The sequence below is a fragment of the Lichenostomus cassidix genome, unplaced genomic scaffold, assembly GCF_008360975.1.
Source record: "Lichenostomus cassidix isolate B80296 unplaced genomic scaffold, HeHo_3.0 HiC_scaffold_34, whole genome shotgun sequence".
In the NCBI taxonomy this organism is placed as follows: Eukaryota; Metazoa; Chordata; class Aves; order Passeriformes; family Meliphagidae; genus Lichenostomus; species Lichenostomus cassidix.
This window is the reverse complement of record NW_028147431.1, coordinates 965,988-985,397: the sequence shown is the minus strand read 5'-3', so window position 1 is coordinate 985,397 and position 19,410 is coordinate 965,988. Positions and strand designations below refer to the sequence as shown.

The 19,410-nt window shown below is 46.6% G+C and overlaps 1 protein-coding gene across 1 annotated transcript in view; it reads left to right on the top strand.

Moving 5' to 3' along the window:
* The first annotated feature begins 9,216 nt into the window (after positions 1-9,216).
* The window catches only part of LOC146423089 (multifunctional procollagen lysine hydroxylase and glycosyltransferase LH3-like), a 94,441-nt gene continuing 84,247 nt past the window's right edge, over positions 9,217-19,410 (top strand). Inside the window, exon 1 of the mRNA XM_085045065.1 lies at positions 9,217-9,231. Coding sequence (XP_084901191.1) covers positions 9,217-9,231 — 15 coding nt within the window. The remainder of the gene's footprint in view (positions 9,232-19,410) is intronic.

Below are 19,410 nucleotides of genomic sequence, written 5' to 3'. Positions count from 1 at the left end.
GATTTTGAGCTATTTTGGGATGATTTTGAGCTATTTTTGGGGTATTTTTGGGATATTTTTTTGCTATTTTAGGGATGATTTTTGGGCTATTTTTGGCCTATTTGGGGCTATTTTTGGGGTATTTTTGAGCTATTTTTGGGCTATTTTGGGATGATTTTGGGCTATTTTTGAGCTATTTTTGGGGTGATTTTGGGCTATTTTTGAGGTATTTTTGGACAATTTTTGGCTATTTTTGGGATGATTTTGGGATGATTTTGGGCTGTTTTTGAGCTATTTTGCGACTATTTTTGGGGTAATTTTGGGGTATTTTTGGGGCTATTTTTGGGGTATTTTTGAGCTATTTTTGGGATATTTTTGAGCTATTTTTGGGATATTTTTGAGCTATTTTTGGGGTGATTTTGGGCTATTTTTTAGGTATTTTTGGTACGATTTTTGGCTATTTTTGGGCTGGTTTTGGGCTGGGTTTGGGCTAGTTTTGGACTATTTTTGGGAGATTTTTTGGGCTATTTTTGGGCTATTTTGGGCTATTTTGGGCTATTTTTGGGCTATTTTTGGGCTATTTTTTGGGATGATTTTGGGCTATTTTGGGAGTATTTTTGGGCTATTTTTGGGATGATTTTGGGTATTTTTGGACTATTTTTGAGCTATTTTTGGGATATTTTTGAGGTATTTTTGGGGTATTTTTGGGCTATTTTGGGATGATTTTGGGCTATTTTTGAGCTATTTTTGAGCTATTTTTGGACAATTTTTGGCTATTTTTGGGATGATTTTGGGATGATTTTGGGATATTTTTGAGCTATTTTGGGACTATTTTTGGGGTAATTTTGGGGTACTTTTGGGGTATTTTTGGGCTATTTTTGAGCTATTTTTGGGGTGATTTTAGGCTATTTTTTAGGTATTTTTGGACTATTTTTGGCTATTTTTGGGCTGGTTTTGGGCTGGGTTTGGGCTATTTTTGGACTATTTTTGGGAGATTTTTTGGCTATTTTGGACTGATTTTTTGGGATGATTTTTGGCTATTTTTGGGCAATTTTTGGGGTGATTTTGGGTTATTTTTGGGATGATTTTTGGGATATTTTTGGGCTATTTTTGGACGATTTTTGGCTATTTTTGGGATTATTTTTGGGATATTTTTGGGCTATTTTTGGGATGATTTTGGGCTATTTTTGGTGTGACTTTGTGCTATTTTTGGACTATTTTTGGGATATTTTTTGGTTATTTTTGGGCTATTTTTGGACTACTTTTGGACTATTTTTTGGGGTATTTTTGGGATGATTTTGAGCTATTTTGGACTGAGTTTTTGGGATGATTTTTGGGGTGATTTTGGGATGATTTTTGAGCTATTTTTGGGCTATTTTTGAGGTATTTTTGGGACGATTTTTGGCTATTTTTGGGATGATTTTTGGGGCATTTTTGGGTTGATTTTGGTATGATTTTGGGCTATCTTTGGGCTATTTTTGGGCTATTTTTTGGGATGATTTTTTGCTATTTTTGGGGTGATTTTGGGCTATTTTTGGGTTATTTTTGGTCTATTTCTGGTCTATTTTTGGGGGATTTTTTGCTATTTTTGGGCTATTTTTGGGCTATTTTTGGTATGATTTTGAGCTATTTTTGGGCTATTTTTGGGGTGATTTTGGGCTATTTTTGGGATATTTTTTGGGATGATTTTTTGCTATTTTTGGGGTGATTTTGGGCTATTTTTGGGGTGATTTTGGGGTTTTTTGGGATATTTTTGGGCTATTTTTTGGGATGATTTTTGAGGTATTTTTGGGGTGATTTTGGGCTATTTTTGAGATATTTTTTGGGCTATTTTGGGGCTATTTTTGGGGTGATTTTGGGGCTATTTTTGGGGTGATTTTGGGGCTATTTTTGGGGTGATTTTGGGCTATTTTTGGGGTGATTTTGGGCTATTTTTGAGATATTTTTTTGGCTATTTTTGGGCTATTTTTGGGGTGATTTTGGGCTATTTTTGGGCTATTTTTGGGGTGATTTTGGGCTATTTTTGGGGCTATTTTTGGGCTATTTTGGGGCTATTTTTGGGGTGATTTTGGGCTATTTTTGGGGTGATTTTGGGCTATTTTGGGGATATTTTTGGGCTATTTTTTGGGCTATTTTTGGGGTGATTTTGGGCTATTTTTGGGCTATTTTTGAGAGATTTTTAGCAGATTTTTGGGATGGTTTTGGGCAATTTTTGGGCTATTTTTGGACTATTTTTGGGGTGATTTTGGGCTATTTTTGGGATATTTTTTGGCTATTTTTTGGGATGATTTTTTGCTATTTTTGGGGTATTTTTGGGCTATTTTTGAGCTATTTTTTGTATGATTTTGGGCTAATTTTTTGGCTATTTTTGGGCTGATTTTTGGCTATTTTTGGGCTATTTTTTGGGATGATTTGTTGCTATTTTTGGGGTGATTTTGGGCTATTTTTGAGATATTTTTTGGGCTATTTTTGGGCTATTTCTGGTCTATTTTTGGACTATTTTTGGGGTATTTTTTGCTATTTTTGGGCTATTTTTTGTATGATTTTGGGCTATTTTTGGGCTATTTTTGGGATGGTTTTGGGATATTTTTTTGCTATTTTTGAGATATTTTTGGGAGATTTTTGGGATGGTTTTGGGCTATTTTTGGGCTATTTTTGGACTATTTTTGGGTGATTTTGGGCTATTTTTGGGCTATTTTTTGGCTATTTTTTGGGATGATTTTTTGCTATTTTTGGGGTGGTTTTCGGCTATTTTTGGGCTATTTTTGGACTATTTTTGGGCTATTTTTGGGCTATTTTTGGACTATTTTTGGTATGATTTTGGGCTATTTTTGCGCTATTTCTGGGGTTTTTTTGGCTATTTTTGGGCTATTTTTGGGCTGGTTTTGGGATATTTTTTGGCTATTTTTGGGATGATTTTGGGATATTTTTGGGCTATTTTTGAGCTATTTTTGGGAGATTTTGGGCAATTTTTGGACTATTTTTGGGTGATTTTGGGCTATTTTTGGGATTTTTTTGGCTATTTTTGGAATGATTTTTTGCTATTTTTGGGGTGATTTTGGGCTATTTTTGGGTTATTTTTGGTCTATTTCTGGTCTATTTTTGGGGTATTTTTTTGCTATTTTTGGGCTATTTTTGGGCTATTTTTGGTATGATTTTGGGCTATTTTTGGGGTGATTTTGGGCTATTTTTGGGATATTTTTTGGCTATTTTTTGGGATGATTTTTTGCTATTTTTGGGTTATTTTTGGGCTATTTCTGGGCTATTTTTGGACTATTTTTTTGCTATTTTTAGGCTATTTTTGGGCTATTTTTGGTATGATTTTGGGCTAATTTTGGGCTATTTTTGGGATATTTTTGGGCTATTTTTGAGATATTTTTGGGAGATTTTTGGGATGATTTTTTGCTATTTTTGGGCTATTTTTGGGGTGATTTTGGGCTATTTTTGGGCTATTTTTGGGGTGATTTTTGAGCTATTTTTGGGCTATTTTTGGGATATTTTTTGGGCTATTTTTGGGCTATTTTTGGGGTGATTTTGGGTTATTTTCAGTACCTGCTGGATCAGCTGCCCCTGCAGCACTCGGCTGTAGTTGGGATGAACATATTGCTGCTCCCAGTCCTGCGGGAAACTGGAGTTACTGGGAGCACTGGGAGGGACTGGGAGGGACTGGGAGGGACTGGGATGGACTGGGATTGAACTGGGATTGAACTGGGATGGACTGGGATGGACTGGGATGGACTGGGAGGGAACTGGGATGGACTGGGATTGAACTGGGATTGAACTGGGATGGACTGGGATGGACTGGGATGGACTGGGATGGACTGGGAGGGACTGGGATGGACTGGGAGGGACTGGGAGGGACTGGGATGGACTGGGAGGGACTGGGAGGGAACTGGGATGGACTGGGAGGGGATGGAGAGGTTGTTACTGGTTTATACTGGTCTATACTGATCTAAACTGGTTCATGCTGGTCCATACTGGTTCAAACTGGTCTATACTGGTCCATACTGTTTTTTACTGGTCTATACTGGTCTATACTGCTCTGTACTGGTTCAAACTAGTCTATACTGGTCTATACTGGTCCATACTGGTCCATACTGGTTCAAACTGGTCTATACTGGTCCGTACTGGTTTTTACTGGTCTATACTGGTCCATACTGGTTTATACTGGTCTATACTGGTCTCACCCATGGGTTTCTCAGCCTCTCCCAGAGCTCTGGGTGCAGAGTGTCAGTGCCCTGTACTGGTTTATACTGGTCTATACTGGTTTATATTAATTCATACTGGTCTGTACTGGTTCATACTGGTCCATACTGGTCTATACTGGTTTATACTGGTTTATACTGGTCTCACCCATGGGTTTCTGAGCCTCTCCCAGAGCTCGGGGTGCAGAGCTGGGAGGCTGTAACTGGTCTATACTGGTCTGTACTGGTTTATACTGGTCCGTACTGGTCCATACTGGTCCATACTGGTCTATACTGGTTTTTACTGGTCTATACTGGTCCAAACTGGTCTCACCCAGGGGTTTCTCAGTCTCTCCCAGAGCTCTGAGTGCAGAGTGTCAGTGCCCTGTACTGGTTTATACTGGTCTATACTGGTTTATATTAATTCATACTGGTCTATACTGGTCTGTACTGGTCCATACTGGTCTATACTGGTCTATACTGGTCCAAACTGGTCTCTCCCATGGGTTCCTCTGTCTCTCCCAGAGCTCTGAGTGCAGAGCTGGGAGATCATTACTGGTCTATACTGGTCTGTATTGATCTAAACTGGTCTGTACCAGTCCATACTGGTTTATACTGGTCTGTACTGGTCCATACTGGTTTATACTGGTTTTTACTGGTCTCACCCATGGGTTTCTCAGTCTCTCCCAGAGCTCTGAGTGCAGAGTGTCAGTGATCCATACTGGTCTGTACTGGTCTATACTGGTTTATATTAATTCATACTGGTCTATACTGGTCTATAGTGGTCCATATTGATCTATACTGGTCTGTACTGGTCCATACTGGTTTTTACTGGTCTATACTGGTCCAAACTGGTCTCTCCCAGGGGTTCCTCAGCCTCTCCCAGAGCTCGGGGTGCAGAGTGTCAGTGCCCTGTACTGGTTCATACTGGTCTATACTGGTCTATATTGATCTATACTGGTCTGTATTGGTCCATACTGGTCTATACTGGTCCATACTGGTCCAAACTGGTCTCACCCATGGGTTCCTCAGTCTCTCCCAGAGCTCGGGGTGCAGAGCTGGGAGATCATTACTGGTCTATACTGGTTTATACTGGTCTATATTGATCTATACTGGTCTGTACTGGTTTATACTGGTCTATACTGGTCCAAACTGGTTTTTACTGGTCTATACTGGTTTTTACTGGTCTCACCCATGGGTTTCTCAGCCTCTCCCAGAGCTCTGAGTGCAGAGTGTCAGTGATCCATACTGGTTCATACTGGTCTATACTGGTCTATACTGGTCTATACTGGTCCATACTGGTTTTTACTGGTCTATACTGGTCCATACTGGTTTTTACTGGCCTATACTGGTCTATACTGGTCTCACCCAGGGGTTCCTCAGCCTCTCCCAGAGCTCGGGGTGCAGAGTGTCAGTGCCCTGTACTGGTTCATACTGGTCTATACTGGTCTATATTGATCTATACTGGTCTATACTGGTCCATACTGGTCCAAACTGGTCTCACCCATGGGTTCCTCAGTCTCTCCCAGAGCTCGGGGTGCAGAGCTGGGAGGCTGTAACTGGTCTATACTGGTCTATACTGGTTTATACTGATCTATACTGGTCTGTATTGGTCCATACTGGTTTATACTGGTTTATACTGGTTTATACTGGTCTCACCCATGGGTTCCTGAGCCTCTCCCAGAGCTCGGGGTGTTTCCGGCTGCTGTTGTAGCCCTGAGTCACCAGCAGGTGGCCAAAGTGCCGCAGGTTAGTCACGAACAGGAACAGACCCTGGGGAGCCAAAATAGCCCAAATTAGACCCAAAATTCAGCCCGAAAATTTAGCCAAAACCACCCCAAATTCAGCCCCAAATTCACCCCGGAATACTCCAAATTCAGCCAAAAAAATCCCCAAATTTAGACCAAAATTCAGCCCAAAAAATCCCCAAATTCATCCCAAATTCAGCCCAAAAATTCCCCAAATTCAGCCTGAAAAATCCCCAAATTCAGCCCAAAATTCAGCCCAAAAATTCAGCCGAAATTAGACCCAAATTCAGCCCAAAAAATCCCCAAATTCAGCCCAAAATTCAGCCAAAAAATCCCCAAATTCAGCCCAAAAAATCCCCAAATTCAGCCCAAAAAATCCCCAAATTTATCCCAAATTCAGCCCAAAAATTCAGCCAAAACCACCCCAAATTCAGCCCAAAAATTCAGCCGAATTTAGACCCAAATTCAGCCCAAAAAATCTCCAAATTTATCCCAAAATTCAGCCCAAAAATCCCCAAATTCAGCCCAAAAAATCCCCAAGTTAATCCCAAAATTCAGCCCAAAAATCCCCAAATTCAGCCCAAAAATTCAGCCAAAACCACCCCAAATTCAGCCCAAAACATCCCCAAATTTATCCCAAAATTCAGCCCAAAAATTCAGCCGAAACCACCCCAAATTCAGCCCAAAAAATCCCCAAATTTACCCCAAAATACCCCAAATTCACTCCAAAATTCAGCCCAAAATATCCCCAAATTTATCCACAAATTCAGCCCAAAAATTCAGCCGAATTTAGACCAAAATTCAGCCCAAAATATCCCCAAATTTATCCCAAAATTCAGCCCAAAAAATCCCCAAATTTAGCCCAAAATTCAGCCCAAAAAATCCCCAAATTTATCCCAAAATTCAACCCAAAATCCCCAAATTCAGCCCAAAAATCCCCAAATTTATCCCCAAATTCAGCCCAAAAAATCCCTAAATTTATCCCAAAATTCAGCCCAAAAATTCCGCAAATTTATCCCAAATTCAGCCCAAGCCCAAAAAATCCCCAAATTTATCCCAAATTCAGCCCAAAAAATCCCCAAATTTATCCCAAATTCAGCCCAAAAATCCCCAAATTCAGCCCAAAAAATCCCCAAATTTATCCACAAAATTCAGCCAAAAACATCCCCAGATTTACCCCAAAATTCAGCCCAAAAATCCCCAAATCCACCCCAAAATCCCATCCAAAAACCCCATAAAATCTCCCAAAAACCACCAAAAAGGGGTGATTTTGGGTCATTTTGGGACTCATTTTTGGGGTGATTTGGGCAGATTTTGGGTCATTTTTGGGGTCATTTTGGTCTGATTTTTGGGCTGATTTCAGGTGGATTTTGGGGTAATTTTGGCTGATTTTGGGACTCGTTTTTGGGTAATTTTGGGCAGATTTTTTGGCAGAATTTCGGCAGATTTTGGGTCAGATTTTGGGACTCATTTTTGGGGCGATTTTGGCAGATTTTGAGTCAGATTTTGGGTCATTTTTGGGGTAATTTTGGTCTGATTTTTGGGAGGAATTTGGGCTGATTTTGGGGTGATTTGGGCAGATTTTGGGGCAGTTTTGAGTCTCATTTTTGGGGCGATTTTGGCAAATTTTGGCAGATTTTGGGACAATTTTGGGACTCATTTTTGGGGTCATTTTGGGCCTCATTTTTGGGCTGATTTCAGGTGGATTTTGGGACTCATTTTTGGGGTAATTTTGGGCAGTTTGGGGGTAATTTATGGGGTAATTTTGGTCAGATTTTTGGGCAGAATTTTGGCTGATTTTGGGGCGATTTGTGCAGATTCTGGGTCAGACTTTGGGGCAATTTTAGGACTCATTTTCGGGGTAATTTTGGTCAGATTTTTGGTCAGAATTTGGGCTGATTTTGGGGCGATTTTGGGTCAGATTTTGGGACTCATTTTTGGGGCAATTTTGGGCAGATTTTGAGTCATTTTTGGGGTAACTTTGGGACTCATTTTTGGGGTGATTTTGGCAGATTTTGGGTCATTTTTGGGGCAATTTTGGGTTAATTTTTGGGGCAACTTTGGGCAGATTTTGGGGTTAATTTGCTCTTATTTTTTGGCTAATTTCGGGCTGATTTTGCAGTGATTTAGGGCAGATTTTGGGGTGATTTTGGGCAGATTTTGGGGACAATTTGGAGACATTTTTGGGGTGATTTTGGGTCCATTTGGGCCTCATTTTTGGGGCGATTTGGGCAGATTTTGGGACTCATTTTTGGGGTAATTTGGGCTCATTTTTGGGGCGATTTCGGCCGATTTCAGGTCTCACCTTCTCCCTGGCTCGAGCGCAGAAGGCCATGTCGGGGTCCAGGTGGGCGTGGTCAAACACTGGCCCCGCCCCCAGCGGCCCCCGCAGCGCGGCTCCGCCCACCAGGTAGGCGTGGCTGACGTAGGGAACGTTCCACACCCCCCTGGCCACGCCCACCGGCCGGGTGAGAATTGGCCACGCCCACCCCGAGGTAGCCCCGCCCACGAGGACCACGCCCAGAGTTAGCCACGCCCACCCTGGCCACGCCTAGAGTCAGCCCCGCCCACCCTGACCACGCCTAGAGTCAGCCCCGCCCACCTAGAGTTAGCCCCGCCCACCCTGGCCACACCCTGAGTTGGCCCCGCCCAGCCTGACCACGCCCAGAGTTAGCCACGCCCACCCTGGCCACGCCTAGGGTCAGCCCCGCCCACCCAGAGTTAGCCCCGCCCACTGTGACCACACCCAGAGTTAGCTCCGCCCAGCCTGGCCACGCCCAGGGTTAGCCCCGCCCACCCGTTAGCCCCGCCCACCCTGACCACAGTCAGCATTAGCCCAGCCCACCTCGAGTTTGCCACGCCCACCCTGACCATGCCTAGCGTTAGCCCCGCCCATCCTGACCACACCGAGTTAGCCCCGCCCACGCAGACCACACCCTGAATTAGCCCCGCCCACCCCGAGTTAGCCTCGCCCACACTGATCACACCCAGAGTTAGCCCCGCCCACGCAGACCACACCCTGAATTAGCCCCGCCCACCCCGAGTTAGCCTCGCCCACACTGATCACACCCAGAGTTAGCCCCGCCCACGCAGACCACACCCTGAATTAGCCCCGCCCACCCCGAGTTAGCCTCGCCCACACTGATCACACCCAGAGTTAGCCCCGCCCACGCTGACCACACCCAGAGTTAGCCCTGCCCACGCAGACCACACCCTGAATTAGCCCCGCCCACCCTGAGTTAGCCCCGCCTACCCTGACCATGCCCAGAACTAGCCCCGCCCATCCAGTGTTAGCCCCGCCCACCATGACCATGCCCAATGTTAGCCCCGCCCACCCTGATCACACCCAGAGTTCGCCCCGCCCATCTAGAGGTAGCCCCGCCCACCCTGATCACACCCAGTTAGCCCCGCCCACCCTGACCACACCCACACCAAGCACCACCCACCACAAACCCCACCCATCCATTCGGCCACACCCATCTCGAAGCCCCGCCCACCCCAAACCAATGTCCCCAACATCCCCAGTGTCCCCATGAATGTCCCCAAATGTCCCCAATGTCCCCATTAATGTCCCCAAAATCCCCAAATCCCCAATGTCCCCAAATTCCTCAATGTCCCCAATGTCCCCAATATCCCCACTGTCCCCAGGCTGTCCCCAAATCTCCGCTGTCCCCATGTCCCCAAGTCCCCAGGCTGTCCCCATCACTGTCCCCCGGCTGTCCCCATGTCCCCAGTGTCCCCGTTAATATCCCCAATGTCCCCAAATCCCCCAATGTCTCCAATGACCCCAGTGTCCCCAAATCCCTGAATGTCCCCAAATGTCCCCAGTGTCCCCCACATCCCCAAATCCCAATGTCCCCATGTCCCCATCCCTGTCCCCAAATGTCCCCATGTCCCCATGTCCCCATGCTGTCCCCATCACTGTCCCCATGTCCCCATCACTGTCCTCATGTCCCCATGTCCCCAAATGTCCCCATGTCCCCATGTCCCCATGCTGTCCCCATCACTGTCCCCAGGCTGTCCCCATGTCCCCATGTCCCCTAATGTCCCCATGTCCCCATCACTGTCCCCATGTCCCCATGTCATGTACCCCTGTCCCCATGTCCCCATGTCCCCAATGTCCCCATGTCCCCACTGTCCCCATGTCCCCATGTCCCCATGTCCTCAAATGTCCCTATGTCCCCATCCCTGTCCCCATGTCCCCATGCTGTCCCCATGTCCCCAACTGTCCCCATGTCCCCATGTCCCCATGTCCCCAAATGTCCCTATGTCCCCATCCCTGTCCCCATGTCCCCATGCTGTCCCCATGTCCCCAACTGTCCCCATGTCCCCATGTCCCCACTGTCCCCATGCTGTCCCCACATCCCCAGTGTCCCCAGATGTCCCCATGTCCCCAACTGTCCCCACGTCCCCTGCCGGCTCACCGCCGCTCTCGCTGCACGATGCTGACGTAGTCGGCTGACCGAGCATAGTAGCCATCGGGGCTCAGAGCGCCCCAGAAGTTGGACCAGAGGTGGCCAGGGCGGGACAGCAGCGGGGCCACCACCCCTCTGGGGACAGTGTGGGGTCAGTTTGAGGTCACTCAGGGTCAGTCTGGGTCACTCAGGTCACTTTAGGGTCACTCAGGTCACTCTGGTGTCACTCAGGGTCACTTTGGGTCACTCAGAGTGCCCCAGAAGTTGGACCAGAGGTGACCAGGGCGGGACAGCAGCGGGGCCACCACCCCTCTGGGGACAGTGGGGGACAGTTTGGGGTCACTCAGGTCAGTTTGGGGTCAGTTTGGGGTCAGTTTGGGGTCACTCAGGTCAGTCTGGGGTCAGTGGCATCAGTTTGGGGTCACTCAGGGTCATTTGGGGTCAGTTTGGGGTCAGTCAGGGTCAGTTTAGGGTCACTCAGGGGTCAGTTACGGGTCAGTTTGGGGTCAGTTTAGCGTCACTTTGGTGTCACTCAGGTCAGTTTGGGGTCACTCAGAGCACCCCAGAAGTTGGACCAGAGGTGGCCAGGACGGGACAGCAGCGGGGCCACCACCCCTCTGGGGACAGTGTGGGGACACTGGGGTCACTCAGGGTCAGTTTGGGGTCACTGGGGTCAGTTTGGGTCACTCAGAGTCAGTTTGGGGTCAGTCAGAGTGAGTTTGGGGTCACTCAGGTCAGTTGGGGTCACTCTGGATCAGTTTGGGTCAGTTTAGGGTCACTTCGGGGTCACTCAGGGTCATTTGGGGTCAGTTTGGGGTCAGTCTGGGTCAGTTTAGGGTCACTCAGGGGTCACTCAGGGTCAGTTTGGGGTCAGTTTGGTGTCACTCAGGGTCAGTTTAAGGTCTGTTTTAGGACAGTTTGGGATCAGTTTAAGAACAGTTTTAGGTCAATTTTGGGGTCACTCTGGGTCACTTGGGGTCAGTTTGGGGTCACTCAGGTCACTCTGGTGTCACTCAGGTCACTTTGGGGTCACTCAGAGCGCCCCAGAAGTTGGACCAGAGGTGACCAGGGCGGGACAGCAGCGGGGCCACCACCCCTCTGGGGACAGTGTGGGGACACTGGGGTCACTTTGGGGTCAGTTTGGGGCCACTCTGGATCACTCAGGGTCAGTTTGGGGTCAGTTAGGTTAGTTTGGGGTCATTTGAAGTCATTCAGAGTCAGTTTGGGGTCACTAGGGTCAGTTTGAGGTCACTTTGGGGTCACTCAGGTCAGTTTTGGGGTCAGTTTGGGTCACTTTGGGGACAGTGGGGTCAGTTTGGGGTCACTCAGAGTCAGTTTGGGGTCACTAGGGTCAGTGTGGGGTCAGTTTGGGATCACTCAGGGTCATTTGGGGTCACTCAGGTCAGTTTGCGGTCACTCTGGGTCATTTGGGGTCAGCTTGGGTCACTCAGGTCACTTGGGGTCACTCAGGGTCAGTTTGGGGTCAGTTTGGGGTCACTCAGGGTCAGTTTGGGGTCAATCTGGCTCAGTTTGGGGTCATTTAGTCACTCAGGGTCAGTGTGGGGTCAGTGCAGGGTCACTGGGGTCACTTTGGGGTCACTCACAGTCAATGTGGGGTCAGTTTGGGGTCACTAGGGTCACTTTGGGGTCACTCAGGTCACTAGGGTTAGTCATGGTCAGTTTGGGGTCACTCAGGGTCAGTTATGGGGTCACTCAGGGGTCACTCAGGGGTCACTCAGTGGTCACTCAGGGGTCACTCAGGGGTCACTCAGGGGTCACTCAGTGGTCAGTCAGTGGTCAGTCAGTGGTCAGTCAGTGGTCACTCAGGGGTCACTCAGTGGTCACTCAGGGGTCACTCAGGGGTCACTCAGGGGTCACTCTGGGGTCACTCTAACCTGTCCAGCTCCAGCAGCTCTCTCAGCACTCAGTGGTCACTCAGGGTCAGTTATGGGGTCAGTTAGGGGGTCACTCAGGGGTCACTCAGGGGTCACTCAGTGGTCACTCAGGGGTCACTCAGGGGTCACTCAGGGGTCACTCAGGGGTCACTCAGTGGTCACTCTAACCTGTCCAGCTCCAGCAGCTCTCTCAGCACTCTGGGGTCACTCAGGGTCAGTTATGGTCAGTTATGGGTCAGTTATGGGGTCAGTTGTGGGGTCAGTTATGGGTCACTCAGTGGTCACTCGGGTCACTCAGGGGTCAGGGGTCACTCAGTGGTCACTCAGTGGTCACTCTAACCTGTCCAGCTCCAGCAGCTCTCTCAGCACTCTGGGGTCACTCAGGGTCAGTTATGGGGTCAGTTATGGGGTCACTCAGTGGTCACTCAGGGGTCACTCAGTGGTCACTCAGGGGTCACTCAGGGGTCACTCAGGGGTCACTCAGTGGTCACTCAGTGGTCACTCAGGGGTCACTCAGTGGTCACTCAGGGGTCACTCAGGGGTCACTCAGTGGTCACTCAGGGGTCACTCTAACCTGTCCAGCTCCAGCAGCTCTCTCAGCACTCTGGGGTCACTCAGGGTCAGTTATGGGGTCACTCAGGGGTCACTCAGGGGTCACTCAGTGGTCACTCAGGGGTCACTCAGTGGTCACTCTAACCTGTCCAGCTCCAGCAGCTCTCTCAGCACTCTGGGGTCACTCAGGGTCAGTTATGGGGTCAGTTATGGGGTCACTCAGGGGTCACTCAGGGGTCACTCAGGGGTCACTCTAACCTGTCCAGCTCCAGCAGCTCTCTCAGCACTCTGGGGTCACTCAGGGTCACATCACTGTCCAAACTCAGGTAATAATCACACTCAGGGTTCTGACGGCAAAGAGACCTGCGAGAGAAAAATACCCAAAAAATGAGTCCTTTGCCCCTCCCCCACCTCAGCCCCTCCCCCCTCAGCCCCTCCCCCACCCCTTTGCCCCTCCCCCACCTCTGCCCCTCCCCCTTTCCCCAGCCCTCCCACGATCCCTCCCTCCCCACCCCTTGCCCCTCCCCCTCTGCCCCAATGAGTCCTTTGCCCCTCCCCCACCCTCTGCCCCCTCCCCACCTCTGCCCCTCCCCCTTCCCCAGCCCCTCCCCCATCGCCCCTCCCCCACCCCTTTGCCCCCCTCCCACCTCTGACCCTCCCCTTGCCCCTCCCCCATTCCTTTGCCCTCCCCCAATGTCCCTTGCCCCTCCCCTTTCTTGCCCCCCTCCCCTGCCCTCCCCCACTCTTTTGCCCTCCCACCCCTCTTGCCCCTCCTCTGCCCCAATGTCCCCATCTCCCTTGCCCCTCCCCCCCACTCCTCTGGCCCTCCCCTTGCCCCATGAGTCCTTTCCTCCCCACCCCATCGCCCCTCCCCCAATGTCCCACTCCTTCCCAATGTCCACAGCCCCTCCCCAATGTCCCCTGCCCCTCCCCAATGTCCCCAAGCCCCCCCCAATGTCCCCGCCTCCAATGTCCCCAAGCCCTCAATGTCCCCTCTGCCTCCAATGTCCCCAAGCCCCTCCCAATGTCCTAGCCCCTCCCCAATGTCCCATCGCCCCTCCCCCAATGTCCCCTCTGCCCCTCCCCAATGTCCCCAAGCCCCTCCCCCACTGTCCCCAAGCCCCTCCCCCCGTACATGCCGAGCTCTCGGGCCGCCCCTCCCCCCAGCCCCTCCCCCGCTCGCTGGGCGGAGCTGAAGTGACGCTGCAGCCTCGGCCAATCAGCATCCAGCAGGGGGGCGTGGCCTGGGACCTGCGGGGACAGCCATGGGGACAGTGGTGGGGACAGTGATGGGGACATTGAGGACATTGGGGATTTGGGGACTTTGGGGACATCATTGGACATCGGGGATGTTGAGGACATTGGGGACATTAATGGGGACACTGGCAATATTGGGGACATTGGGGACGTTGGGGACATTAGTGGGGACATTGGGGACATTGGGGACATTTGGGAACATTGGTGACATTAATGGGGACGTTAACGGGGACATTGGGGATATTGGGGACATTAATGGGGACATTATTGGGGATGACGGGGATTTGGGGACATTGGGGACATTGGGGACGTTGGGGATGTTGGGGATATTGGGGATTTGGGGACATTGGGGACATTAATGGGGACATTGGGGACATTAGGGATATTGGGGACATTGTGGACATTGGGGATGTTGGGGATGTTGGGGACATTGGGGACATTAATGGGGACATTGGGGGCATTGGGGACATTAGGGATATTGGGGACATTGTGGACATTGGGGAATTTGGAGACATCAATGGGGACATCGGGGACATTAATGGGGACACTGGGGACATTGATGGGGACAATGGGGATGTTGGGGACATTGGCGATTTGGGGATGTTGGGGATGTTGATGGGGACATTGGGGATTTGGGGACATTTGGGGACATTAATAGGGACATTGGGGACATTGGGGATGTTGGCGACATTGGGGACATTGGGGACAGTGGGGACACTGGGGACGTTAATGGGGACATTGGGGACAATTTGGGATATTAGGGACATTGGGGCCATCAATGTGGACATTGGGGACATTAATGGGGACATTTGGGGACACCAGGGGTGACTTTGGGTTGATTTTTGGGGTTTTTGGGGTTTTTAGGATATTTTCGGGATGATTTTGAGGTGAATTTGGGGAATTTCAGGGAATTTTTGGGGTGATTTTTGGGGTATTTTGGGGTGAATTTTGGGGTGAATTTTGGGATATTTTTGGGGTGATTTTCAGGACATTTTTGGGATATTTTTGGGATTTTTTTGGGATATTTTCAGGATATTTTCGGGATATTTTCGGGATATTTTCAGGGTATTTTTGGGATATTTTCAGGATGATTTTGGGTTGATTTTCAGGATATTTTCAGGATATTTTCAGGATATTTTCGGGATATTTTCGGGATATTTTCAGGATATTTCCAGGATATTTTCAGGATATTTTCAAGATTTTTTCGGGATATTTTCGGGATATTGTCATGATATTTTCAGGGTATTTTCGGGATATTTTCAGGATATTTTTGGGATATTTTCAGGATAATTTTCGGATATTTCCAGGATATTTCCAGGATATTTCCAGGGTATTTCCAGAGTATTTTCAGGGTATTTTCAGGATATTTTCAGGATATTTTTGGGATTTTTTCAGGGTATTTTCTGGGCTATTTTCAGGGTATTTTCAGGATAATTTTATGGTGACTTTGGGGTAAATTTGGGGTATTTTTGGGATATTTTCGGGATATTTTTGGACTACATTTCAATTGATTTTCTGGATATTTTTTGGGCAATTTTCAGAGGATTTTCGGGATATTTTCAGGATATTTTCTGGATTTTTTCATGATATTTTCAGGATATTTTCACGATATTTTCAGGATGATTTCAGGATATTTTCAGGATATTTTTGGAATATTTTCAGGGTATTTTCGGGATATTTTCACCATATTTTTGGGATTTTTTGGGGATTTTTTCAGGATATTTTTGGGATTTTTTCAGGGTATTTTCTGGGCTATTTTCAGGGTATTTTCAGGATAATTTTATGGTGACTTTGGGGTAAATTTGGGGTATTTTTGGGATATTTTCAGGATATTTTTGGACTACATTTCAATTGATTTTCTGGATATTTTTTGGGCAATTTTCTGGATATTTTTGGGATATTTTCTGGATATTTTCAGGGTATTTTGGGGATATTTTTTGGATTTTTTTGGGATATTTTCAGGATATTTTCACAATATTTTTGGGATATTTTCAGGCAATTTTCAGGATATTTTCTGGATATTTTCGGGATATTTTCACAATATTTTTGGGATTTTTTGGGGATTTTTTCAGGATATTTTCTGGATACTTTCACGATATTTTTGGGGTATTTTCAGGATATTTTCGGGATTTTTTCAAGATATTTTCAGGATATTTTCGGGATTTTTTCACAATATTTTTGGGATATTTTGGGGATCTTTTCAGGATATTTTTCAGGATAATTCTGTGATAATTTCAGGATAATTTCAGGATAATTTTGGGCTGATTTCAGGTCTCTCACTCACGGCATTATACAGGAACAGCCTGAGGTGTTTTTAGGGTATTTTTGGGGTGAATTTTGGGGTATTTTCATGATATTTTCAGGATATTTTTGGGATTTTTTCACGATATTTTTGGGATATTTTTTGGATATTTTCAGGATTTTTTCAGGATATTTTCAGGATGATTTTGGGTTGATTTTCAGGCAATTTTCAGGATATTTTTGGCATTTTTTCACAACACTTTTGGGATATTTTGGGGATTTTTTCGGGATATTTTCAGGATACTTTCAGGATACTTTCAGGGTATTTTCTGGATTTTTTCACAATATTTTCAGGATATTTTCGGGATATTTTCAAGGTATTTTCAGGATATTTTCGGGATTTTTTCGCAATATTTTTGGGATATTTTGGGGATTTTTTCAGGATATTTTCAGGATAATTCTGTGATAATTTCAGGATAATTTCAGGATAATTTCAGGATAATTTTGGGCTGATTTTGGGTCTCTCACTCACGGCATTATACAGGAACAGCCTGGGCTGTTTTTAGGGTATTTTTGGGGTGAATTTTGGGGTATTTTTGGGATATTTTCAGGATATTTTCAGGATTTTTTCAGGATATTTTCAGGATAATTTCAGGATGATTTTGGGTTGATTTTCAGGCAATTTTCAGGATATTTTTGGCATTTTTTCACAACACTTTTGGGATATTTTGGGGATTTTTTCAGGATATTTTCAGGATACTTTCAGGGTATTTTCTAGATTTTTTCACAATATTTTCAGGATATTTTCAAGATATTTTCAGGACTTTTTCGGGATTTTTTCAGGATATTTTCAGGATATTTTCAGGATAATTCTGTGATAATTTCAGGATAATTTCAGGATATTTTTGGGATAATTTTGGGCTGATTTTGGGTCTCTTACTCACAGCATTATAGAGGAACAGCCCCATTCTGCTCCGGGGGTAGCTGAGCTCGCAGAGGCGCCGCAGGAATTGGGGCAGGAAGGGAGTTGGGTCAGTGATGAAAACCCCAAGGAGCACCCAGGGGAGAGAGTCAGCCTGGGGAGAGAGAAAATGTGGGGTTAGGGAGGTGAAATCAGGGAAAAACAGCAAAAAAACCAAAAAAAACCACCCCAAACCACCCCAAAATGACTCAAAATAACCCCAAAATCACCCCAAAACTATCCCAAAATCAACCCAAAAAACCCCAATGAGAACCCAGGGAGGGAATCAGCCTGGGGAGAGAGAAATGTGGGGTTAGAGAGGTGAAATCAGGGAAAAACAGCAAAAAAACAAAAAAAAACCACCCCAAAACACCCCAAAATGACTCAAAATAACCCCAAAATCACCCCAAAAACCCCAAAACTACCCCAAAATCACCCAAAGGAGAACCCAGGGGAGAGAGTTGGGCTGGGGAGAGAGAAAAAATGGGGTTAGAGAGATGAAATCAGGGAAAAAAAATCCCAAAAAACCTCCTAAAACCCCCAAGAACCCTCCAGAACACCACAAAATCACCCAAAATCACCAAAATTCACCCCAAAATCACCCCAAAAACACCCAAAAATCACCCCAAAAACCCCAAGGAGCACCCAAGGGAGAGAGTCAGGCTGGGGAGAGAGAAAAAGTGGGGTTAGAGAGATGAAATCAGCCAAAAACCAGCAAAAAAACTCAAAAAAACCTCAAAATCACCCCAAAATGACTCAAAATAACCCCAAAATCACCCAAAAATCACCCCAAAAACCCCCAAAAAACCCCAAAATCACCCCAAATAAACCCAAAGCAGAACCCAGGGGAGAGAGTCAGGCTGGGCAGAGAGAAATGTGGGATTAGAGAAATGAAATCAGCCAAAAATCAGCCAAAAAAACTCAAAAAAACCACCCAAAATCACCCCAAAATGACTCAAAATCACCCCAAAAACACCCAGGGGAGAGAGTCAGACTGGGGACAGAGAAATGTGGGGTTAGGGAGATGAAATCAGCCAAAAAACAGCAAAAAAACTCAAAAAAACCTCAAAATCACCCCAAATGACTCAAAATAACCCCAAAATCAACCCAAAATCCCCAAAATCACCCCAAAAAACCCCCAGGAGAACCCAGGGGAGAGAGTTGGGCTGGGGAGAGAGAAAAAATGGGGATAGGGAGATGAAATCAGCCAAAAATCAGCAAAAAAATGCAAAAAAACCTCAAAATCACCCCAAAATGACTCACAATAACCCCAAAATCACCCAAAAAACACCCTAAAACACCCAAAATCACACAAAATCACCCCAATTCACCCCAAAACCACCCAGAATCAACCCAAAAACCCCAAAAATCACCCCAAAAACCCCCAGGAGGACCCAGGGGAGAGAGTCAGGCTGGGGAGAGAGAAAATGTGGGGATAGGCAGATGAAATCAGCCAAAAATCAGCCAAAAAACCCAAAAAACCCACCCAAAATCACCCCAAAAATCAACCCAAAAACCCCAAAACTACCCAAAATCACCCCAAAATGACCCCAAAATCATCCAAAATCACCCCAAAATCACCGAAAAACACCCAAACCCACCCAAAATCAGCAAAAATCACACCAAAACCACCCAAAATGACCCCCAAATCACACCAAAATCTCCCCAAAATCACACCAAAATCACCAAAAATCAGCCCAAAATCAGCCAAAACCACCCAAATCCACCCAAATCAGCCCAAAATCACCTAAAAATCAGCCAAAATCATCCAAAATCACCCAAAACCACCCAGAATCACCCCAATCACACCAAAATCACCCCAAAATCAGCAAAAATCACCCCAAAATCACACCAAAATCGGCCAAAACCACCTAAAATCACCTCAAAATCACCCAAAACTACCCAAAATCAGCCAAAATCACCCCAAAACCACCCAAAATCAGCCCAAAACCACCCAAAATCACCTCCAAATCACCCCAAATCAGCCAAAACTACCCAAAATCACACCAAAATCAGCAAAAATCAGCCCAAAATTGCCCAAAATCATACAAAAATCAGCCAAAATCACACCAAAATCACCCAAAAATCATCCACAATAACCCAAAATCACCCCAAAACCACCCAAAATCACCCCAAACTACCCAAAATCACACCAAAATCACACCAATATGATCCAAA